Source organism: Callorhinus ursinus, unplaced genomic scaffold (genome assembly GCF_003265705.2).
Source record: "Callorhinus ursinus isolate GAN/ISIS: 27379988/994484 unplaced genomic scaffold, GSC_fseal_2.0 scaffold2, whole genome shotgun sequence".
Lineage (NCBI taxonomy): Eukaryota > Metazoa > Chordata > Mammalia > Carnivora > Otariidae > Callorhinus > Callorhinus ursinus.
Window position 1 is genome coordinate 91,248,473 of NW_027397064.1, and position 26,505 is coordinate 91,274,977.

Genomic DNA, 26,505 nt, shown 5'->3' on the forward strand with positions numbered 1-26,505 from the left:
AAACTCACTTTTTAAATTATGCAAGTAATATGATCATTGCAGAAAATTGGGAAAACCTATTAGGGTGCAAAAAGAATTAAAAGAACATATAACCATCTTACCATTGTTAATGCTTGGTTGTTTTCTTTACACTATGTTAATACAGGTACTATTTATATATAAAATGTGTTTATAAAGCTGAGATCATACTATACCTACAAATCTGTATTCTGCTCCCCCCAACACATAACAGGTAGTCAATGAATGTATGTTAAACTGAATTGACAAATTAGTACTGTACCATTTCTCATCAGAAGTTAATTATTTCTGCAGAAGGCATTTGGTTGGTGTAAGACTTAATGAGTATGTTTGTACCTAAACTTTGTCTACACTTATGATCATTCCTTAGAAAAAATGATCAAGGAGTTTGAAACATTTAAGGTTGCTGATGTTTTCCGGAAAGAGTATACCAGTTTTCACTCTTACCAACGTCATAGCCCGGCTATTTCCTTGCCTTGTTGCCCTTTAGCATTTTTAAAAATCGTTATTTCACAGGTGAAAACAAAGTTTGCTCTGAGAAAATTTCTTCCTCCTGTTACAAAATTAAGTCTGTAAGTTCACTCAAAAGCGCTATCTTCCAATCTAAAAATGGAAGGTTAAAAAAGGAACTGTCAAGCTTACTCTCTTCTTCAAACATGATGAGTTAGTGGTCTCCACTACCAAAAACAAAGGGATGAAGTATCGTGTAAGTCAGGTTAACAATCTCTTTAAATTCTTAAGAATAACCAAATGAGCAAAAGGCGTATCTTTATTCCATACTTCCTGTCCTACCTACAGGTACCTTAGGTCTTTGAAAGGTGATTGTCCAGAGCAAAACTTCATGATAAAGGCGAGAGAGAACTAGCTGTAACTCAGCAGCGGTTTTGCATCTGAGAACAAAGACCATATATAACATTACACGAAGTGATGCCTCACTGACTTAGGACAGACAGTAACATAGCATCCATGTGTGTCAGAAAACGTCTTCCTCCTATATCAAGTAGGGTAGTCACAGCTACTTTCCTGAGATAGCTTCAGGGCAGTATTGGGGGGAAAAAAATTAAACACATGACCTCAACAGAGCCCTGTGCAACAAAAAGATGCTAAGGTAACAAAACTTAAAACAAAACTAAGGTCATTTCGATTTTTGGAAAAGATTTTTTATTCAGTGTTTAAAAACTACAAGATTTTGCTTGCAGCTGATGAGCAAAAAGAGAAAAGTTAAACATAAATTATCATCTGATTGGCTAGTTAAAAATGCTCTGACTCCGAGTCAAATTACTCAGTGACATACCAGTTACTTTGTGTGGACTTAAGAGTTCTGGAGCAAAATAGCTCTAAACAAAACATGTCATCTGAGAGCATGGGGCTAACAGGTATATGAGATACTGAGTAAGAAAGCTGATAAAGGGGGGCTGTGGCAGACCTTTTGATTCTTTTAGGCTTCTAGCAGTTGGTTACCATATGCAAGGACCTAGCGGCCAGTTACTTCATCTCTTGAGTTGTCCGAGGAGTTAAACAACTTTAACCCACTAAACAAGAATAAAGGGACACTTTATAGACCAGCTGGGAAACAAAAAAGCAGTCCCACTTCTCCAGTAGAATTTTAGTTGCATTAAATCATAAGGGAAACAATGATTATTGCACATACTGTACTTGTCACACTACATCTGTTGAGTAGAATTTCCATTCCAGGTGTTGTTTTCATCTTCACCATCATCTTGAGTCCTCAATCTGTAGATCTTCCCCTCCTTTTTAAAGTCTTCCCCCCGTTTCTCCAGCACTCTTTTCCTGACTGGGTCCCTGACGTAAGGAGAGAGGGAGAAAATAGAAGGTGACAAAAACTAAAAGTAGCAGTAATACAAAGCTGTTTCCTTTACACTTCCATCAGAACAGGCAGCTGTATTTTACAGAGAGTCCAGAGGAGATAATCATATGCTAACACGGCACAAGACTATACACGTTTTTGGAAGGTTAACTTCATCTGTTTTCCAAGCCAAATCAGCCCAGTCCCTGCTCCATTATTATGGATCTCTTGATGACTTTCTAAGCTTTACAAGAATAGGGCCATCGCTAACTAATCTTTATTATTTACGCAAACTGATTTATCTACTAAAATGTGTATAACTGGGGCGCCTGGGTGGCTCAGTTGGTTAAGTGACTGCCTTCAGCTTAGGTCATGATCCTAGAGTCCCGGGATCGAGTCCTACATTGGGCTCCCTGCTCGGCAGGGAGTCTGCTTCTCCCTCTGACCCTCTTCCCTCTTGTACTCTCTCTCATTCTCTCTCTCTCAAATAAATAAAATCTTTAAAAAATAAAATAAAATAAAATGTGTATAACTTACACGGCACCCTAGAGCTTATCCAAGCTCCATTTCTAGCTTAATTTACAGGAATCATCAATTATTAATTTTTAATCCTTTCATAATCTGTAAGAAGGATTGATTTATACTGGCAGATAAAGTCCAAATGGCGAAGGAGCAGGAGACCTAAATTTCTTCTGGTCCCAGGAATTCAGCTAGATAGTTATCAAACCATTCTGAACACCTACGAACTCAACAAGGAGATCATAGAAAAGAACAGCTGCAACGCTATGAACAGAAAAGCGACCACTTTCTGGAAGGCAGGAGGTGCAGAGAAGCGAATCTAAGGCGATACTCGGGAAGACACCGCGGGGGGAGGGAGACCCCGTTAGTTGCTACCAGCAAGTAATAGAGCAGCAGAGCACAAAATCGAAACTTTTAGAAGTCGGCTCCGCAGAGGGACGTTGCTCCAGTGGCTAAGTGGGGGGTGGGACCCTCGCTGGGACAGTGTGGTCTCAGGGCCCTTGGGGTCACAGAAAGACCAGGGGTGCTCGAGTGCGGGAGAGCTCCCAGGTATCAGAGTGGGGAAGCCAGCTGCAGAGATGGAGCCGAGGAGCGGGCTCTCAGCTCGGGGTTGCCATAAACCGTGATCCGTGGCACAGTTGGGCCACTGCTCTTCCAGCAGGGACCCAACAAGTGTCAGATCCAGGGAGACTCCCCTTCCTCCCCCGAGAGGAGCGGCGCAGGAGCACACCACAAGGATCTACTGGGTTTGCAGACTCCAAACAGGGTCGTGAGCCAGAGACAGAAACGCTCAGTCACAGGCCGGGTGAGCACAGAGTGCGGCCAGAGACCAGGGAAACGGGAGTGACTGACTGCTTTTCTCTGGGGGCGCACTGAGCAGTGGGGCCCTATGTTCTTGGCTCCTCCAGGGCAGAAATTGGGAGGCCGCCATTTTCACTCCTGTCCTGCAAAGCTGTACAGAAAGCCTGCAGGGAACAAAAGCTACGAGAGCAAACCCGAGATTACTTAGCCCAGACCCAGCAAGGGCGGGGCAATTCCGTCTCCTGCAAAGACATTTGGGAACCACCGCAAGAGGCCCCTCCCCGAGAAGATCAGCAAGAACAGCCAGCCAAGACCAAGTTTACTGATCAATGCGAACAGCAGAACTCCAGCACTAGGGAAATACACCACATAGAACTCATAGCTTTTTATCCCCCATGATTCTTAGTCTTTCAACTTTTAAAAAAAATTTTTCTTCTTTCCTTTTTCAACCAACTTATCAATTCCTTTCTTAAAATCTTTAATTTTCATTTTTACAGCCATATTCTATCCCTCCATTTTACCTTATTTTTGTGTGTGTGTGTGTGTGTGTATATATATATACATACATATATATATATATATATATATATATATATATATGTTTTTCTTTCTTTCAACTTCTGAGATGCAGTTTCTTCTAACAGACCAAAATACACCCAAAATCTAGTGTATAGCTTTGTTCTATTCACCACCCTGATCACATTCTCTCCTTTTTCCCCCCCAGTTTCAGGTCTCTTCTGATATGTTTAGTGTGTATTTCTCTGAGGTCATGGTTGACCTTTGAGTATTTTGTTCTCTCGTTCATCTATTCTCTGGACAGAATGACAAGATGGAAAAACTTACCTCAAAAAAGAGAACAAGAGGCAGTACTGACCACCAGGGACTTAATCAATATGGACGTTAGTAAGATGTCAGAACTAGAGTTCAGAATAATTATTATAAAGATACTAGCTAGGCTTGAAAAAACCATAGAAGACACTAGAGAATCCCTTTCTGGAGAAATAAAAGAACTAAAATCTAACCAAGTTGAAATAAAAAATGCTATTAATGAGGTGCAATAAAAAATGGAGGCTCTAACTGCTAGGATAAGTGAGGCAGCAGAAGAATTAGTGATACAGAAGACCAAATGATGGAGAATAAAGCAGCTGAGAAAGAGAGAGATAAACAACTACTGGATTATGAGGGGAGAGTTCAAGAGATAAGTGATACCATAAAGCGAACAATATTAAAATAATTAGAGAATAAAATAATTCTCCCAGAAGAAGAATAAAGGGGGGGCAGAAAGTATATTGGAGCAAATTATAGCAGAGAACTTCCCTAATGTGGAGAAGGAAACAGGCATCAAAATCCAGAAGGCACAAAGAACTCCTGTCAAAATCAATAAAAATAGGTCAATACCCCAACATCCAATAGTAAAACTTACAAATCTCAGAGACAAAAAGAAAATCCTGTTAGCAGCCTGGGACAAGAGGTCTGTAACCTACAATTATGGAAACATTAGATTGGCAGCAGACCTATCCACAGAGACCTGGCAAGCCAGAAAGGACTGGCATGATATGTTCAGGGTACTAAACAAGAAAAATATGCAGCCAAGAATACTTTACCAGCTAGGCTGTCACTGAAAATAGAAGGAGTGATAAAAAGCTTCCAGGACAAACAGAAACTAAAAGAATTTGTGATCACCAAACCAGCCCTAAGCAAAGAGAAAGCCTAAAAGTAACATAGACCAGAAAGGAACACAAACAATATACAGTAACAGTCATCTTACAGGCAATACAATGGCACTAAATTCATATCTTTCAATAGTTACCCTGAAGGTAAATGGGCTAAATGCCCTAATCAAAAGACACAGGGTATCAGACTGGATAAAAAGCAAGACCCATTGATATGCTGTCTGCAAGAGACTCATTTTAGACCCAAAGACACCTCCAGACTCAAAGTGAGGGGGGTCAAAAACCATTTATCATGCTAATGGGACATCAGAAGAAAGCTGGGGTGGCAATCTTTTATTAAACAAATAAGATTTTTACCCAAAGACTGTAGTAAGAGATGAAGAAGGACACTATATCATAATTAAAGGGTCTATTCAACAAGAAGATCTAACAATTGTAAATATTTATGCCCCTAACATGGGAGCAGCCAATTATATCAGCCAGTTAATGACAAAATCAAAGAAACACATTTACAAAAATACTAGGGGACTTTAACAACCCCCTCACTGCAATGGACAGATCATCTAAGCAGAAGATCAACAAGGAAATAAGGGCTTTGAATGACACACGGGACCAGATGGACTTCACAGATATATTCAGAACATTCCATCCCAAAGCAACAGAATACACATTCTTCTCTAGTGCACATGGAACATTTTCCAGAATAGATCACATCCTGGGTTACAAATCAGGTCTCAACCACTACCAAAAGACTGGGATCATTCCCTGCATATTTGTGGACCACAATGCTTTGAAACTGGAATTCAATCACAAGAGGAAAGTTGGAAAGAACTCAAATACATGGAGGCTAAAGAGCATCCTACTAAAGAATGTGTGGGTCAACCAGGAAATTAAAGAATTTTAAAAATTCATGGAAACAAATGCAAATGAAAACACAACTGCTCAAAATCTTTGGGAGGCAGCAAAGGTGGTCCTAAAAGGGAAGTATATAGTACTACAAGACTTTCTCAAGAAACATGAAAGGTCTCAAATACACAACCTAACCCTATAACTAAAGGAGCTGGAGAAAGAACAGCAAATAAAGTCTAAATTCAGCACAAGAGAAATAATAAAGATTAGAGCAAAAATCAATGAAATAGAAACCAAAAGAACAGTAGAACAGATCAATGAAACTAGGAGCTGATTCTTTGAAAGAATTAATAAGATTAATAAACCCCTGGCCAGACTTATCCAAAAGAACAGAGAAAGGACCCAAATAAAATCACGAATGAAAGAGGAGATCACAACCAACACCGAAGAAATACAATTATAAGAACATATTATTAGCAACTATATGCCAACAAATTAGACAACGTGGAAGAAACGGACGCATTCCTAGAGATTATGTATCAAAACTGAACCAGGAAGAAATAGAAAACCTGAACAGACCCATAACCAGCAGGGAAATTGTAGCATTAATCAAAAATCTCCCAACAAACAAGAGCCCAGGTCCAGATGGCTTCCCAGGGGAATTCTACCAAACATTTAAAGAATTAATACCTATTGTTCTGAAACTTCCAAAAAATAGGAATGGAAGGAAAACTTCCAAACTCTTTTTATGAGGCCAGCATTACCTTGATCAGGTAGACAAAGCAGACAAAGACCCTACCAAAAAGGAGAATTACAGACCAATATCCCTGATGAACATGGATGTAAAAATTCTCACCAAAATACTAGCCAATAGGATCCAACAGTATATTAAAGGGTTATTCACCATGACCACGTGGGATTTATTCCTGGGCTGTAAGGGTGGTTCAACATCCGCAAATCAATCAATGTGATACACTACATTATTAAAAGAAAGGCCAAGAACCATATGATCCTCTCAATAGATGCAGAAAAAGCATTTGACAAAGTACAGCATCCTTTCTTGATTAAAACTCTTCAGAGTGTAGGGATAGAGGATACATACCTCAATATCATAAAAGCCATCTATGAAAAACCCACAGCGAATATCATTCTCAATGGGGAAAAACTGAGAGCTTTTCCTCTAACATCAGGAACACGGCAGGAAGTCCACTATCATCACTGCTGTTCAACACAGTACTAGAAGTCCTAGCCTCAGCAATCAGACAACAAAAAGAAATAAAAGGCATCCGAATTGGCAAAGAAGTCAAACTCTCACTCTCTGCAGATGATTTGATACTTTATGTGGAAAACCCAGAAGACTCCACCCCAAAACTGCTAGAACTCAAACAGGAATTCAGTAAAGTGGCAGGATATAAAATTAATGTACAGAAATCAGATGCATTTCTATATACCAACAATGAGACAGAAGAAAGAGAAATTAAGGAGTCGATTCCATTTAAAACTGCACCCCAAGGGCGCCTGGGTGGCTCAGTTGGCTGGGCGACTGCCTTCGGCTCAGGTCATGATCCTGGAGTCCTGGGATCGAGTCCTGCATCGGGCTCCCTGCTCAGCGGGGAGTCTGCTTCTCCCTCTGACCCTCTTCCCTCTTGTGCTCTCTATCTCTCATTCTCTCTCTCTCAAATAAATAAAATCTTTAAAAAAAAAAAAAAAAAAAAACTGCACCCCAAACCATAAGATACCTAAGAATAAATCTAACCAAAGAGGCAAAGAATCTGTACTCAGAAAACTATAAAACACTCATGAAATAAATCGAGGAATACACAAAAAAATGGAAAAATGTTCCATTCTCATGGATTAGAAGAACAAATATTGTTAAAATGTCTATGCTATCTAGAGCAATCTACACATTCAATGCAATCCCTATCAAAATACCATCAACTTTTTTCACAGAACTCGAACAAATAATCCTAAAATTTGCATGGAACCAGAAAAGACCCCGAATAGCCAGAGGAATGTTGAAAAAGAAAACCAAAGCTGGTGGCATCACAATTCCAGACTTCAAAGCTCTATTACAACGCTATAATCTTCAAGACAGTTGGGTACTGGCACAAAAACAGACACATAGATCAATGGAACATAACAGAGAACTCAGAAATGGACCCTCAACTCTATGGTCAACTAATCTTCAACAAAGCAGGAAAGAATATCCAATGGAAAAAAGAAAGTCTCCTCAACAAATGGTATTGGCAAAGTTGGAGAGCCAGATGCAGAAGAATGAACCTGGACCATTTCCTTACACCATACACAAAAATAGACTCAAAATGTATGAAAGACCTAAATGTGAGACAGGAATCCATCAAAATCCTTGAGAAGAACACAGGAAGCAACCTCTTTGACTTCGGCTACAGCAGCTTTTTTTTTTTTTTTTTTTTGCAGCTTCTTGCTAGACATGCCACCAAAGGCAAGAGAAAGAAAGGCAAAAATGAACTATGAACTTCATCAAGATAAAAGCTTTTGCACAGCAAAGAAACAGTCAACAAAACCAAAAGACAACAGACAGAATGGGAGAAGATATTTGCAAATGACATATCAGATAAAGGGCTAGTATCCAAAATCTATAAAGAACTTACCAAACTCAACACAGAAAGAATAATCCAATCAAGAAATGGGCAGAAGACATGAAGAGACATTTCTGCAAAGACATCCAAATGGCCAACAGACAAATAAGTACTCAGCATCACTCAGCATCAGGCAAATACAAATCAAAACCACAATGAGATACCATTTCACACCAGTCAGAATGGCTAAAATTAACAAGTCAGGAAATGACAGATATTGGTGAGGATGCAGAGAAAGGGGAACCCTTCTACAGGCTGGTGGGAATGCAAGCTGGTGCAGCCACTCTGGAAAACAGTATGGAGGTTCCTCAAAAAGTTGAAAACAGAGCTACTATATGAACCAGCAATTGCACTACTGGGTATTTATCCCAAAGATACAAATGTTAGTGATCCGAAGGGGCACATACACCCCAATGTTTATAGCAGCAATGTCCACAATAGCCAAACTATGGAAAGAGACCAGATATACAATGGATATTACACAGCCATCAAAAATGAAATCTTGCCATTTGCAACAATGTGGATGGAACTAGAGGGTATTACGCTAAGTGAAATAAGTCAATCAGAGCAAGACAATTATCATATGATGCTGATATGTGGAATTTAAGAAACAAGACAGAGGACAGAGGAAGACAGGAAAAAATGAAACAAGACAAAACTGGAAAGGGAGACAAAGCATGAGAGACTCAATCTCAGGAAACAAACTGAGGGTTGCTGGCGGAGGGGTGAGGGAATGGGGTGGCTGGGTGATGGACACTGGGTAGGGTATGTATTGTGGTTGAGTGCTGTGAATTGTGTAAGACTGATGAATCACAGACCTGTACCCCTGAAACAAATAATACAACATATGTTAATAATTAAAAAAAAAGTTAACTCACGCAATAATCTGGTTAAAACAAGGGACAGATGTAAATCTAGTGGCAGAAGATCAATTGAATTATTCCAATGATTCTGGTGAGAAATTATGAGATCTTTGACTAAGGCAGTGGAAAGGAATGAAACAAAATGTATTTAGGAGATTAAATCTGTGAAACTGACAGATTAGATATAGAAGCATAAGGAAAAAGGGAGAAAAGAAGTTGACTATGAATTTTATTTCTTGAGTGACTAAACGAATAGATTGAGAATAGAAAGGAAAAGGTTTGTAGGAAAATATGTTTTATTGTCCAATGAATAAATGTATTTCATAAATGATACTAAAAAAAAAAAAGAACAAACAGGCTTTCAGCATCTGAAAATGGAAAGGAAAACGGGTGAAATTTAAGCTAATACATTCTCCAACGGTCGGGGGGTGGGGGGGAACCAACAGTGGAACACAAAGCTTTGCTCTCAAGATATACATTCATCCATCCTTTGCCCCAACCTAGTATCTCTTCCCTTATTTGAAAAAAGTTTTAAAAGCCCACACAGCAGGGCACCTGGCTGGCTTAGTTAGAAGAGCTTGTGTCCCTTGGTCTCAGGGTCATGAGCTTGAGCCCCACACTGGGGGCAGTTAACTTAATAAAAAAAATAATAGTAAAAAAAAAGAAAAACAAACCCACACAGCAAGCTATGCTACGTAACAGTAATTCAGAATTAAATGCATCTACCCATTGCTCGGTAAGAGTTCTAAAAATTCAGCACTAACAAGACCTAGTTTGGGGGCGCCTGGGTGGCTCAGTCGTTAAGTGTCTTGCCTTCGGCTCAGGTCATGATCCCAGGATCCTGGGATTGAGCCCCACATCGGGCTCCTTGCTCAGCAGGAAGACTGCTTCTCCCTCTCCCACTCCCCCTGCTTATGTTCCCGCTCTCGCTCTCTGTCAAATAAATAAATAAAATCTTTAAAATAAAAAAAAAAAAGACCTAGTTTGAATGCCATTCCCAGTCTAGAGAAGAATTTCCCTGTATCCCCACTTAAGTAATGTACTAAGGATATGACTGGTCTTCCTAATAGCTACAAAAGAAACCAAGATAAAGGCTAAATCAGCCCAATCACAATATTCATTAAATCTTCATCTAGAGAGTCAATAGGATATAAGACCAAGGACTTTATTTACTGATGGCAGACCAAAGCAAGGATTTTCATTACTTATTGCAGAGGATTGGTGTATGTGCTATAACGCATATTAATGGCTGAACAGTGTTTAACAGCAAGAGGTATATATTATAATAAATCGTGCTATTATTTAATTAGAAAAAGCTACAATCCCACCGTCCAGGAAAATACTTCCATTAACCTGTTTCAAAAAAGAGGTATGAACTAAAATCATTGGTGTTGTTAAGAATTACCATTCTAACCTTGGCCATCTGCAATAAAAAGAAGGCCTCTTGTTTAAGGGAGTAGTGTAAAATAACACTCTGAAGAAGGCACCATTTTCAAGTGAATATCCAGTTTTCTCAGTTTGGTCTTTCTCTGAATGAAGACAGGAGAAGACAGGAAGCAGATCAAAGAGCTACCAGGGATTAAAATTATCTAAAGCACAGTGACACTTCCAAAAAAATGTATACAAGATTACTGTGAGAAATTAATTAAATGAAATATCTTGTTGGACAAAACATGGTTAGCAAGAAAGATACTACTATTTAGGCCTGGAAAAAAAAAAATCTGCCTTTACAGTTACACGATAAGAAGTCAATAAATAAAACCAGCAGAGGTGATGTTGATTTTTGTGGAGGAGGTTCTAGAAAGATGGTTGAGAAAACTCAGGTAGTGAGTGTCCCAGGAGAGATTATAGAGTTAAACTTCAGAACATTTAAATTTTTTCCCTTATGTAGAAAGATGGCAAAGTACCCATAACAAAAATGTTCATTTTGAATTTGAGCATCACTAACACATTCTCCACATGGGTAAACACAAACAAATACCTTTTTTCTGAGTTGCTAGATGATGTAAGGTTTGAGGACTCCGATGCTGCTGCTCTCACAGAGGTCTGTGCAGGAGGGTTACTAAATAGGAAGTTGCTAATCAATCTCCAGATGGCAAGGAATGGGTAAAGGACTGTCCCCAACAATGTCCAAAAGTCTCCACTGGAAGAAGGTACCATGGATGTGGTTGGTCTTCCTGCCTAAAAATTAAGAAATAAACCTCAATAAAGGCTCCATGAGCCCAATCACATTACACTCAAGGTTCTAGATGAATCTTTTATCTGGAAAACAAAGTCCTATTGACTTTAGTTTACTGCAAGAAGGTACCATTACCATCTTCTGTTTTTCAAATGTATATTTTATATAAACTTCTGGGAACTCCCGGAGCTCTGTTTTTTACAGGAGTAATCACAACACTGAAACTAGAAAGTAGTTCTTGGTGAAATGAACCAATTATTTTTAAGAGAACTAACCTTCTGTTTGTAATGAAATCAACAACTTTGGTAAGAAAAGTCTTCCTTGCTTATTAAAAACCAGGGAAAGGTTTCAAAACCTCAGTGAATACAAATTAATCCTGATTAAGACTAATTGTTTCAGGTGTGGGGTTCTAGTTCAGAACCAGGAAAACTATCCTAATCAAAATACAGAAGACCAGGCTCTACATCTCTGGCACTTAGGGGATGCCTTGGCCAAGTCATGTAAAGTTTCTGAGCCTCTTCATAGAGATTAAAATACTGTTGTGAGGATCAAATGTGATGAATATGTTTAAGAATCAATGTTACTTTTATGTTAAAGTCTTTTTTTAAAAAAGTTGGTAAATAGTAGGGTCATACATAAATAAAAGACATTAAAGCCATACATTATACAAATACTGTGCATTTCTTATTTTCTTACTGGTCATTTCTGTATATGAAAATAGGTGAGGAAAAAGGTGAAAATTAAAATATTTAATGCCTCATTAGCAATACAAATATAAAACACACAGGAAAATGGAACAATAAATTAATCTAACATTTTTGGACAATCTGAATTTAATTACGCACAGTACCTGTTTCACCTTCCCTTCCACTGATTTTAAGAAATGATCAAGAGTAGAACAAACAGGATTGTAAAGATAGAAAAAAAAATACGTATATACATACCGGCAGTAGTACCACTGAAGCACTTGGGGCAAGTTCCAAATCCAACAATTTCTTTTTATAATCTTCTTTGGTAAATTCCCTCCGGGGAAACATGGTTGCTAGTGAAAAATTACCGTAAGTGTTGCCAACAGTCTGTAACATAACATAAGTTTAAAACCTTACAAAGGTGCCTTTTTAAAGTAAGATATTACATACCCAAATGCATCCAAAACAACTGCTTTAATTCAAACTGCCTTAATTTTAAAGTTCATTCAGGGGCTAAGTCAGGTAAGTGTCCAACTCTTGGTTTTGGGTCAAGTCATGATCTCAGGTTTGTGAGTTCAGGCCCTGCTCAGCACAGAGTCTGCTCCAGATTCTCTCTCCCTCTCCCTCTCCAGCCCGTGCCCCACCCTGCACGTGCTCTCTCTCTCTCAAAAAATAAATAAAATCTTAAAAAAAAGGAGGAGTGCGCCTGGGTGACTCAGTGGGTTAAGCGTCTGCCTTCCGCTCAGGTCATGATCCCAGGTTCCTGGGATTGAGCCCCGTATCGGACCCCTGCTCAGGGAGTCTGCTTCTCCCTCTCCATCTGCCTGCCACTCTGCCTGCTTGTGCTCGCTCTCTGTCAAATAAATAAATAAAATCTAAAAAAAAAAAAAAAAAGTTGGGACGCCTGGGCAGCTCAGTCAGTTAAGCGGCTGCCTTTAGCTCAGGTTATGATCTCAGGATCCAGGGATCGAGTCCTGATCAGGATCCAGTCCCGCATCGGGCTCCTTGCTCAGCGGGGAGCCTGCTTCTCCCTCTGTCTGCCTCTCCCCTGGCTTGTGCTCGCTCTCTCTGACAAATAAATTTTAAAAATCTTAAAAAAAAAAAGAAATAAATCTTAAAAAGTTCATTCAAATGTAAACTCACAAAATCCTTATAAAAACTTTGTGCTTCAAAAAGTAGCTCAAAGCTACCAAATCCGAATAGTACATATAAGCTTTTACAAGCCAAAAATGATCACAAAATAGCAAGATTATAGTTCCTAAAACCATCTAAATAAATTGAGTAAAAATGAACAGTTGTCTATCTCTTTTGAATATTCCTGCAGTTTGCCATTAGTTTTCACTATACTTTGGCAAACTTATATACTATCTCTCCGATATACATCTGGGTTATAGGCATTCCCTATTAAAAATCTGGAATAGTCCAAAACTTTCCTCATATCTATGTAACATCAGAAGTTTCACATCTTCCTTGTCTCAAAAAAATAAATGGCCCATAGTCAATCCCTGCCACACACACTCCCAGATCCAGGAACCTACACTGGGCAGCATCACAATTATCTTCATAATTTTAAGTCACCTATACTTGTAAAATCTTAGATAAATGTTTCTCTCTCCCTAGAAGATTCCAAAGAAACAGACCAACACCTTTGTTCTTTGTATTTTTTTTAACTGGAGGTCATATACATACCTCTCACTGTTCTTACTTTAACATGAAGACATACAAAAATACAAAATTAGGTTACTGTACTGAAATAAAGTTCTAATAGGACTGATACAAAGATTTTTTTCCCATGTGGCTTCCTCCTTCACTTACCTGTGGTAGAAGTGGTATGACTCAGGCCAGGAGTAAGTATTCCCTTTTGGGAGGCCCCAATTGGGGCTCCAGGGCAAAAGAAGAATAAAAGAGGTACTGGGGGTTGGTTCCACTGTAAGCTTAAGGAAAAAGAGTTCTTAAAAATGTTTTTACATTGCAAAGCCCAGCTCACCATTGGAGGAAGGCAGACAGCTTTTTAGGTACTCTCTTGGGATCCACAAGTGAGAAAGCAGACTAAATGGGGAGATGAGGTCTAGGGGAAAGATCTGAACCCTAATTTTAACCTTGAAAAGCTAATGAGACCAAGAGTGGGGTATATCATGAGCCCAGATCCTAAAGGACATTGAATGACTAGAATCCTTTTTGAAAAAGGACTCATTCAGAGAATAAAAACTACAGCTGACCCTTAAACAACATGGGTGTGAACTGTGTGGGCCCCCCTAGACACGGATTTTTTACAGTACAGCATTATAAATGTATGTTCTCTCCCTTGATTTTCTTAACATTTTCTTTCCTCTAGCTAACTTTAAGAATACAATATATATGATATATATAATATACAAAATATGTGTTAATCGACTGTTACTGGTAAGGCTTCTGGCCAACAGTAGGCTAGTAGCAGTTTAGTTTTTGCAGAATCAAAAATTATACACAGATTTTCAACTGTGCAGGGTGTTGGCAACTCTTAATACCCACACTGTTCAAGGGTCAACTGTAATTGGAAATTACTCATATCTTATTTTCTAAGATACAAAATTTCACACCAACTCAGATTTTGAGTAAGGCCATATTCTGGAAGAAGATACCTGTTACCAAATAAAGATTACTGATCTTTAGGCCTGGACACCTGGCAGATGGCGGGAAAATGGCCAGCCCCAAGGTGACCTGCAGAAAATGTGAAGAGAGAGGAAGAAAAACTGCATCCTTTTACAGGTGACAACTCCCTCAGACTAGACCTTTGGAGAATCATTTGCAAAAGCAGTGAGAAAAGTTTCAAAAAGCCTATTTTACAGTATCAGGAAATCCCTATTTCTGCACAAGAAACAGATGTGCTTTCCTTATGTGGCACTAATACATGATGGAAGCTCTACAACACCCCAGAGGTGTCTGGTGCTCCCTCCTGGGGATAAGTCATGACTTACACTCTACGAATCAGGCTTGGAAATTTTTTCCACCTACATTTTAATAACCTATTCATCTACCTTTACTACAACTCAAGACAAGACATAAATTTACCTGTGCAGCGAACTGTCTTGCTTCTTCTAGAGGAGCATCAGAAGGGAACTGATTTGTAAAGGACGAACCATCAGGAAGACGAAATTGAATTCTTGCAACAGTGCTATGAAAAAAGATTAAAATCAGCATCTTTACCTCTACATATTCTCAAACAATATCATAAAAAGAGAAAATGAAGTGAAAATGTGCAAAATAAAAATGGGCTTTTTCCCACGTGAGACCTCTTCATTTATTATTTTTTAGTAACAGCTTTATCGAGATATAATTTACATAACATAAAATTCACCCTTTTATTTATTTTTTAAAGATTTTTAAGTAATCTCTACATCCGAGTTGGGGCTCGAACTCACAACCCCAACTGAGATCAAGAGTTGCACGCTCCACCGACTGAATTTTAATTCACCCTTTGAAAGCATACAATTAGGGGTGCCTGGGTGGCTCAGTTGGTTAGGCGTCTTCCTTTGGCTCAGGTCATGATCCTGGGATCCTGGCTTAAGCCCCACACTGGCCTACCTACTTAACAGGGGACTTGCTTCTCCCTCTCCTCCTCAGTCATGCTCTCTCTCATTGTCTCTCTGTCAAATAAATAAAATCTTCTAAAAAAATAAAGCATACAATTTAGTGGTTTTTATTACAGTCACAGTTGTGCAACCATCACCACTATTTAATTCCAACCAAACATTCTCATCACCCCAAAAAGAAACCCTGAACCCATCAGCAATTGCTCCCTACTCCTCCCTCATCTAGCCCTTTGGCAAGCACTTACCTACTTTCTGCCTCTAAGAATTTGCCCATTTCAGAAAAATTCCATTATATGGAATAGTAGAATGTGTGACTTTTTGGTAACTGGCTTTCCTGTAACATTATGTTCTCAAAGTTCATCCACGTTGTAGCATGTGTCAAGACTTCATTCCTTTTAATTACTGAATAATATTTATAATCCCATCAGCAGTGTAGGAGAGTTTCAAAGTGTCCGCATCCTTGCCAAGATGTGTTGTTGCTTTTTTAAGCTTAGGCATCCTGAAGGGCATTCAACAGTACCTCATTGTGATTTTGATTTAATTTTCCTAATGACTAATAATGTTGAGTATCTTTTTATATGGCTTATTGACCATCTGTAGATCTTCTCTGGAGAAATGTCTATTTAAATCCTTTTCCCATATTTAAAAACTGGGTTGTTTGCTTTTTACTGTTAAGTTATTAAAAACTCCTTTTTGTATTCTAGATACAAGTCTCTCATCAGCTACATGGTTTGCAAATATTTTCTCCAATTCTGGGGGCTATCTTTTCACTTTCTTGATGATGTCCCTTGAAACACAAAATTTTTAATTTTGATGAAGTCCAACTTACCTATTGCTTTCTTTTGTTTCTTGTGTTTTTGGTGTCATGTCTAAGAATCACTGCCTTTTCCAAGAACACAAGATTTTCTCATTTTTTTCCTACGAGTTTATACTTGAAGAAAGAGTTTATACTTGAATGAATACTTCAAATTCATTCTTTTGGATGTGTCCAAGCACCATTTGTTAAAGAGCCTATACTTGGGGCACCTGGGTGGCTCAGATGGTTAAGCGTCTGCCTTCGGCTCAGGTCATGATCCCAGGGTCCTGGGATCGAGCCCCACATCGGGCTCCTGGCTCAACAGGGAGCCTGCTTCTCCCTCTGCCTCTCTCCCTGCTCATGCTCTCTCTCTCTCTCTCTCTGTCTCTCTGTCTCTCTCTCTCTCTCTCTCTGTATCTCTGTCTCAAATGAATAAAAAAAAAAACCTTAAAAAAAAAAAAGAGCCTATTCTTTTCCCCACTGAATGACCCTGGTACCATTTTCAAAAATCAATCGATCATAAATGCACAAGTTTCTTTCCTTTTTTTTCCTAAAGATTTTATTTATTTACTATTTTTTTAATTTAAATTCAATTTAGTTAACATATAGTATATTATTAGTTTCAGGGGTAGAATTTAGTGATTCATCAGTTGCATAAAACACCCGGTGCTCATTACATCAAGTGACCTCCTTAATGCCCATCACCCAATTCATCCCCCCATCCACCGCCCCTCCAGCAACCCTGTTTGCTCCCTATAGTTAAGAGTCTCTTATGATTTTGCTTTCCTCTTTTTATTTTTCCTTTCCTTCCCCTATGCTTATCTGCTTTGTTTCTTAAATTCCACATGAGTGAAATCATACGGTATTTGTCTTTCTCTGAACTGATTTCGCTTAGCATAATACCCTCTAGTTCCATCCATGTTGTTGCAAATGGCAAGATTTCATTCTTTTTGATGGCTGAGTAATATTCCATTGCATATAGACACCACATTTTCTTTATCCATTCTCCTGTTGATGGACATCTGGGCTCCTTCCATAGTTTGGCTACTGTGGACATTGCTGCTATAAACATTGGGGAAATGCATGCGTTTATTTCTGGAGACTCAGTTCTACTACAATGATCCATACATTCATCCTTATGCCAATACCACACTGTTCGGGTTACTGTAGCTTTATTTTAAAATTTAAAAAATCTGAGTCTCCAGGGGGGTTGGGGGGATGGGTTAGCCTGGTGATGGGTATTAAAGAGGGCACATTCTGTGTGGAGCACCGGGTGTTATGCACAAACAATGAATCATGGAACACTACATCAAAAACTAATGATGTAATGTATGGTGATTAACATAAACTAAAAAATTATTTTAAAAAATAAAAAATCTGAGTCTCCCAACTTTGTTCTTTTTCTAGATAATTTTGACTATTCTGGGTCCCCTTGCATTTCCATATGAATTTTTATGCAAAAATTTTGGCAAAAAAAAAAATATCACCTGGGATTTTAATAGGGATTTTGCTGAATCTACAGATCAGTTTGGGGAGTACATCCATTTTTCCCCCTTTTTCTTTTCATTTCTCAAGCCCCTTTTGTACTGCCATCTTAACAATAGTAAGTCCTCTGATCTATGAACACAGAATGTCTTTCCATATATTTATGTCTGCTTTAATTCTTTCAAAAATGTTTTCTAGTTCTCAGTATGCAAGTCTTACACTTTCATGAAATATATTAAGTATTTTATTACTTTTGGATAATAGTTTTTAAAAAGTAGTTTTTATTCATGTTGTAAGCTCTGTACTTTGTTGGTTGGTACCTCTTAGAGAAGGGTTCATATAAACACTCACTGTCTCTCTTTGACTTCATCTTTCTGCTCCCTACATCCTTGCTTATTCTCTCATATTCTGTTCTCCCTTCCTCCACTAGTACCTATGCAACAAAAAGGGAAGTATTTATTTCTTCAAACTGTATCAACTTAATAAGGACTCAGAAATCATGATTATAAAATAAACGTAGTAAAAGTTGAAAAAACAAAATAAAAAGTAGTTTTTCTGGGGTATCTGGCTGGCTCAGTTGGTGGAGCATGCAACTCCTGATCTTGGGATTGTGAGTCTGAGCACCAAAATGGGCGTGGAGATTACTTAAAAATAAAATCTTAAAAAAAAAAGGTACTTTTTCTGATTACAAAAGTAATGCTCATTAATTTTCCAATACAGAAAATACAGAGAAGTACAGGACTGCCTGGGTGGCTCAGTCAGTTAAGCGTCTACCTTCGGCTCAGGTCATGATCTCAGGGTCCTGGGATCGAGCCCCGCATCAGGCTCCCTGCTCAGTGGGGAGCCTGCTTCTCCCTCTCCCTCTGCCCCTACCTGCCCCCCTCATGTGTGTATGCTCGTGCTCTTTCTCTTTCAAATAAATAAAGTCTTAAAAAAAAAAAAAGAGACAAGTACAGAAAAGAAAATATTAACCATAATCCAATTAGGATGTATTGGAAATCTGTATTTTTCTCTTTACAACATATTTTTGTTTTGGGAACTGTCTTATCCCTGCCACCCATCATTCATTCTGGTATGATTATCAGTAACATTTCCCTGACCTCCTCACCACAGAAGTGAGCATGTGAACTCCCCCAAGCAGGGAGCCAATTTAAGCAGACACAGGGATTGAGCTGAAGGTGGCCACATCAGCCAAATAAGGCCAATCAGAATTCTCCCTACTTAATGACATAGGATTTGAGAAAGAGTTTTTCCTCTGGGATCAGGAGCTCAAGATCCTGAATGTGCCAAGAGGCCCTGGGTTCACCATCATCATGAAAGTTTCTTTGAGAATGAAGCTAAAACAAAAAAAACCCCAAGAGATTAAAAAGAGAGAAAATGTTATCTTTTAAATCCCTGTATCTAGCTATATCTAACCAAATCCATCAATGGAAATCCCAACTGCACAACCAATGGATTCCCTCTTTTGCTTAATTTTATTTGACCTGAGATTCTCACAACTAAAGAATCCTAATACATGTAAGATAACCACTATATCATTTCAATGTATGTGTTTTCTGTCTTTCAAAAATAGATTTCTTGAGCCTTCTTTTAGAAGTGATTTATTTTGTACTGTTACACTGTACACACACATTCAATGACAAACACCATTGGCAACTGCCACACTGGTCATTACATCCTCCTGGAACTTCCTACTATAGCGACAGCACACAATAGTGTTAAAAAGCAGCTCACAACTGTTGTTCTCCTCAGTGGCTATGTACGCACAGATAACTTAGCAGGAAATAAAGTACCTTCTTTCTCTTGCAGAAGACTCCCTTTTGACTTCCATTTCTGCCTGTTTGGCCAGCAAAGCAGCAGCTTTAGCAGCTTCTACTTCTTCTTTTGTCTTTGCAAAACGAGCAGCTCTCTCTGCACGGTCCTTTAAAACAGGTATTAGACACTAATTATCTTTCATTGCTAGAATGATCTATTCATGTATTTCTAAACACAAGGAACAAACACAAATGTATGAGTTTTTTTTAAATCTTATTTTGTTATGTTAGTCACCATATAATACAGCACTAGTTTTTGATGTGGTGATCCATGATTCATTGTTTTTGTATAACACCAGTGCTCCATGCAGTACGTAACCTCCTTAATACCCATCACCGGGCTCACCCATTCCCCCACCCCCCTCCCCTCTAGAACTCTCAGTTTGTTTCTCAGAGTCCATAGTCTCTCATGGTTCATCTCTCCCTCCGATTTCGCCCACTTCATTCTTCCCTTCCTTCTCCTAATGTCCTCCATGCTATGCCTTATATTCCATAAAGAAGTGAAACCATATGGTAATTGACTTTCTCTGCTTGACTTATTTCACTTAGCATAATCCCATCCAGTTCCATCCATGTTGATGCAAATGGTGGGTATTCATCCTTTCTGATGGCTGAGTAATATTCCATTGTATATATGGACCACATCTTCTTTATCCATTCGTCTGTTGAAGGGCATCTCAGCTCTTTCCACAATTTGGCTATTGCAGACATTGCTGCTATGAACATTGGGATGCACATGGCCCTTCTTTTCACTACATCTGTGTCTTTGGGGTAAATACCCAGTAGTGCAATTGTTGGGTCATAGGGTAGCTCTAGCATATGAGATTTCTTAAAGCCATCTGTAAACTTTATCACTCTAGATCTGGTATTTTTTAGTTTTATGAACTATGAGAGACCAGCGAAGTCGTTTATTAAACAAGGACTTGATTTTGGTCACTACTGTCTCGCCAGAGCCTAGAAAAAGATCTGACACACAGTAGGTAATCAACAAATATTTGTTGCATAAACAAATGAACGGTATTATTAAGGTAGACATGGCTTTCATATATATTATAACTGCTTAATTCTAAAAGCAGTTGTTGTGGGGCACCTGAGTGGCTCAGTCGGTTGGACATCTGCCTTCAGCTCAGCTCATGATCCCACGGCCCTGGGATCGAGCCCCGCATCGGGCTCTCTGCTCAGCGGAGAGCCTGCTTCTCCCTCTGCCTGCCACCCTGCCTATCTGTGCTCTCTATCTCTCTGTCAAATAAATAAAATCTTTAAAAAAAAAAAAAATAAATAAATAATAAATAAATAATAAATAAATAAATAAATAAATAAATAAAGCAGTTGTTGCAAAACCATCTTAACCTCCTACTTGATGTGCCTAAATCTTCTGAATGTCCCAAAAATGAACAGTTGTGACTACAGGAGAATGCTACATAACCAGTTCTAAGCATTTTTTTTTTTTTTTTTTTTTTTTTTAAAGAAAGGCAGACTGCCACATGCAGCACCTCATTTGGATGTGTCTGAGTCTTGGAAGCCTAACTACGTTCTTCTACAAATGGACCTTGAGAGCTTGTTTGGAGGTTCCAGCAGGGGAGTGCAGCTTCAGAAAGGACACACATGGAGCAGCGAGGGAGGAAGGGCACACCTAGCCAGCCAGATTATCTGAATCAACCCTGGCAATCAATAGCATGACAGATGTGGCAGCCAGATCGCCCTCACATCCCTAAAGAATTTTTGAAAACTACATTTGACTACTGATAAAATTCGTAACATAGAGAAAAATTACTTTGAAAAAAATCATCTCAATTTTAATCTTTTACAAAGTTGTTTTAATTTCAGTATAATTAACATACATTGTTATATTGGTTTCAGGTGTACAGTATAGTGACTCAACAATCCCATACATCACCTGGTGCTCATCCGACAAGTGCACTCCTTAATCCCCATCACCTATTTTACCCATCCCCCCAACCCACCTTCCCTCTGGTAACCAGCAGTTTGTTCTCTAGAGTTAAGAGTCTGTTTCTCGGTTTCTCTCTCTTTTTCCTTTGCTCATCTGTTTTGTTTCTTAAATTCCACAGATGAGTGAAATCCATATGGTATTTGTCTTTCTCTGACTGACTTATTTCACTTAGCATAATACTCTCTACATCCATCCAAGTTGTTGCAAATGGCAAGATTTCATTCATTTTATGGCTGAATAATATTCCACTGTATGTGTGTGTATATATATACAACTTCTTTATCCAATCCCAATTTTTAATCTTTTTTTTTTTTTTTAAAGGGGGTGAGGGCAGAGGGAGAGGGACAGAGAGAGTCTTAAGCAGGCTCCAAGCCCAGCATGGAGCCCAACGTGTAGCTTGATCTCACAACCCTGAGATCATGACCAGAGCCGAAATTAAGAGCCACTTAACGGACTGAGCCACCCGGGTGTGCCCCCCAATTTTAATCTTAACCATATTTTATGGTTTTTTGGAGGGGGGAGGGGCAAAGGGAGAGGAATCTTAAGCAGACTCCAGGCCCAGCTCGAAGCCTGACACAGGGCTTAATCTCACAACAGTGAGATCACGACCTGAGCCAAAATCAAGAGTTGGCCGCTATCCAACATACAATTTCTACTAAAAGGAAGCTGAAAATTGGTACGGAGTCACTAAAATCTACTATTTTTGTGTTCATGGCCTGGTAGTAAACCAAAACCACCGTGCATGGAAAAACAATTGCACGAGAATCAAGCATTAAAAATAAACTTACTACTCACCAACGCAATCTGCTGTTTTATACGCTCTCGAGCTGCCCTATCTTCTGCCTTTTCTCTGTTTCTTTCCTCTAACATTCTTTTTGTTAATTCTTCTTCTTGTTTTCTTTTATAATCCAACATTTCTTTTCCAGTTTTTCTCCTCTCAATTTCCTTCTTAATTTCTCTCTAAATTAAAGACAGAGTAAGACTTATGAGCCCAAAAGACAACTTAATAATCCATCTTAGGTATTATTTTATATGAGCTGGTTGTAAGACACAGCTAAAGGAATAACTTTGTAAAATATAAGGTCTAGAAGAATTTATTAACAGTATGAGTTAAAGGTCAAGTGTCTATCAACTTACAAATCTTAGCATTTCTATTAAGCTTATGATATAATTTGTGATGTGATTTGAAAAAAGAATTACAGGTCTTTGGTTTGTAAAGTAAATGTTACCCTCTAAGGACACAAGGTAGTCATTTATTTGGCATAAAGAATTGATAACTTTCTGATACTACAACCTCAAAGAGATGATGTAGTTTAGGGGCACACGATGAGAAAAATGAATGGTGTACCACAATGTGGCAACACCAGAGGGAAAATTCAGCAAAATGTCTACAAATTTCTTTTGTATAAAAAGGAACTAAGAATTTCATCTGCATCAAAATAATATAATTTTAACTCAATTCCCTTTATTCTTAGTGTAAAAGACTCACTGCAGGGGGAAAAAAGATGATCAAACTTATTCCTAGCAATTTACAAAAAAGTATACACTATGATCCTACTAAGGAAGTCAAGTAATTCCCTTCACTGTGCTTCAACACTCAACTGTAACCAAAAGCCATCCAAGGTCTGCCACATTGAGCAGGGAATCAAACATTCCCTCACTTACTGAAAGACTAAAATGATGATGTACATGAAGTTTACCTGTTCCTCCTCTTTCCTCTTCTCTTCTCTTCTTTCTTCGAGTTTTTTAGTGAGTCTGTATATAAAAAGTTTTTTAAAAAAATACATTAATGGAGACACATCTTATTAATATAATAAACAAATGGGAGATTCCTTTCGCTAAAAACAACTGGGAAATGAAGTAACAAACAAAAAAAGCTCCTGCAGGCAAAGAAGCAACTCATCTGCCTGGCCTCCAGCCCCAAGAGAAATCCATAATCAGTCAGTGGGAGCCTTTTAGAAGCCTAGTTCCACCTCCTACTTAACCATTAGTTTTCCTTTCCCCACCGATATAATATCTGATACTGATTTAAAAACATACATACACATCTTCAAATAAGTACATAAATTACTGAGTTACAAAGGCTATCGCCACACAGAAGTAAACAGCAATATAGCACAAATTGTTAAAAGTCAAAGCAAAAAACTGAAGGCTAGCATTTATAAAAACTAATACCAAAACTGATTCCCAACTCTAAGAAGTTCATCAATTAAAAACAATTATGAAAGCAAACAGTAGTAATGGTAGCAAAACCTAGTGAATACATTAAAACCCACTATGAGTTTTGAGATATCTAGTTACCTCAATTTTTAAAGATTAATGGTACTTTCTCAGAGGGATTTCAGTTACACAGGTATAAGTGTTTGCTAAAGCTCAGTTAAACAACTTGAACCAGAAATAAAGGGAGTGCTCAAAGGATGATGGGGGCATACATCAAAGAACAGAAGAACAAAATGAAGAGGATGTCACTAGTCAAATCAATGGTAACATGTGCACCAAAAAGAATGGTAAGAGAAATGAACTGTAACGCAGAGGAAAAAAAGGATCCATAAAATGTCTGACTGCTGAGGGGAGTTATAAACTGGTACAACCACTCTGGAAAACTGTTTGGCAAGTGTTTATGACCCTTTTCTGCTCCTGCAAATACACCCAAAAGATATGCTCACCAAGACATGTAAAAGAATGCTCATACAGCAACCCTGTTCATAACAGCCCCCAAAATGAAAACAATTCAAAAATCCATCAACAGAATGAATTAGTCAAGGGCGCCTGGGTGGCTCAGTTGTTAAGCGTCTGCCTTCGGCTCAGGTCGTGATCCCAGGGTCCTGGGATCGAGCCCCACATCGGGCTCCCTGCTCCACGGGAAGCCTGCTTCTCCCTCTCCCACTCCCCCTGCTTGTGTTGCCTCTCTCACTGTCTCTCTCTTTCAAATAAACAAATAAAATCTTTAAAAAAAAAAAAAAGAATGAATCAGTCAAATAAAAGAATGCTATACAGCAACAAGAGTGTACCAATTATTGCCACAAGCAGCAGCACAAAAGAGCAGAAGCAAAGGAGAGCAGAGAGAGAACATGTGGTGATTGCATTATGAAGTTTATGAGCAGGCAAAACTCAGCTATGGTGTTAGATGCAGGACAGTGGTTATTTTGGGAAGGAAAGTATTCATTGTGAAGGGGTTCTCAGGCCCCTAGGGTATGGAGTACACTGGTAATTTTCTATTTCTTGATCTGGGTGCTGGTGTCCAGTAAGTTTACTGAAAAAAAGGTAGGGGAAAGAAAGTAGGAAGAGGTGGATCAAAGCAGTTCTCTACAGAAGAATGCTAGCTAAAAAATGTGTAAGGTATAAAATTAGAACGTATAAAACTAGAAAAAAGAAACCAGAACCACCGGGTGAAAGCTTTTGAGGAACAGCATATTCACTGTTTCAAAGAATCACCCTACAGATACTTATTAATTAGGGAAAAGGGCATATTTATAATCAAGAAATCCAACAGACACCATCTTAATTAATAATTAGACTTAACATCACCAATAATGCAAACATCTGATATCAGGTGCCTCCTCATGTGAATAATGAGAAAGACAAACATTACCTACGTAATGTTCTCAAACTTTAACCTGAACCTAGAATGATAAAACAGGAACCCAATCAAAGGACATTCCAGAAACCAGGACGCCTGGGTGGCTCAGTGGGTTAAGCATCTGCCTTCAGCTCAGGTCATGATCCCAGAGTCCTGGGATCCATCGGGCATCGGGCTCCCTGCTCAGTGGGGAGCCTGCTTCTCCCTCTGCCTGCCGCTCCCATGCTCTCTCTAACAAATAAATAAAATCTTAAAAAAAAAAAAGACATTCTAGAAACAATTAGCCTAGACACTTAAAGAATGTCCAAGACATGAAACATAAAAACAAAAACAAACAAAACAAAGGAAATGTTTTGAATTAAAAGAGACTAAATTCAATGAATGATTCTTGAATGGATCCTGTATCAGGAAAAAAAAGTTATAAAGGACATTACTGAAATAACTGGGCAAATTTGAATGACTGCTTATCAGATAATCTTACTGTATCATGTATTTATAATTTGAGTGTGACAATGGGATTACACTAATATCTGAAAATGTCTTTAATTACATGCCACTTGCAGAATTCTCTTCTGAGAAAAACAGATGCTATTTTGTTCTAATCTAGTTGAAAAGCCCATTGCATCTTACTCAATGACGTAACTATTGACTGTTTCATCACTCCTGCATCCAGGAATCTACTGCTAAATTGTGTTTATTGGCCTGAGGAATGGGGTAGGGCATGAATCAGTAGGCAGAGACTCCCAGGCCCATTCCTAGGCTGTAGCCCCTGCTCCAAGCCCATAAAATCTCAGCCAATGTTTTTATTCTTAGGAGATACACACTGAAGTATTTAGGGTAAAATGAAAATGATGTCTGCAACTTTCAAATAAATTGGCAAAAAAAAAAAAGGTCATTATACTATTCTTTCAACTTTTTCAGGCTTGAAACCCTTCCCAAAAAAAGGCTGGAATTGATGGTACAATTAATTGATAATATATCTATTATCTTTCCCAGAGAATTCCACCAATTTTTAAACATAATGACATAAAAACATAAGCAAAATTTAATTAAAGATGTATCTTTTCATGTGAGTCACTAAAAGATTCAAATTTCAGGGCCACCTGACTGGATCAGTTGGTAGAGCATACAACTCTTGATCTCAGGATCATGAGTTCGAGCCCCACATTGGGCACAGAGATTATTAAAGAAAAAAAAAATTCAAATTTCACATCTTTTAGCTTTGAAAATAAAATTGTATGTTTTAATTAATATTAAGAAAACCTGAGATCTCAGAATTACAAATCAACCT

General features: G+C 38.4%; 1 protein-coding gene across 3 annotated transcripts in view; it reads right to left on the minus strand.

The window, feature by feature from the left end:
• Positions 1–1,186: 1,186 nt before the first annotated feature.
• Positions 1,187–26,505, minus strand: part of UBXN4 (UBX domain protein 4) — a 59,545-nt gene continuing 34,226 nt past the window's right edge. For all 3 annotated transcript variants that reach the window (XM_025856768.2, XM_073884559.1, XM_073884555.1), the window contains 7 exons: positions 23,335–23,389; positions 22,430–22,594; positions 19,663–19,790; positions 15,068–15,170; positions 12,272–12,403; positions 11,130–11,329; positions 1,187–1,821 (listed from right to left, as the gene is read on the minus strand). In XM_025856768.2, the coding sequence (XP_025712553.1) occupies positions 1,683–1,821; positions 11,130–11,329; positions 12,272–12,403; positions 15,068–15,170; positions 19,663–19,790; positions 22,430–22,594; positions 23,335–23,389 (922 nt within the window). In that variant the 3' untranslated portion in view covers positions 1,187–1,682. The remainder of the gene's footprint in view (positions 1,822–11,129; positions 11,330–12,271; positions 12,404–15,067; positions 15,171–19,662; positions 19,791–22,429; positions 22,595–23,334; positions 23,390–26,505) is intronic.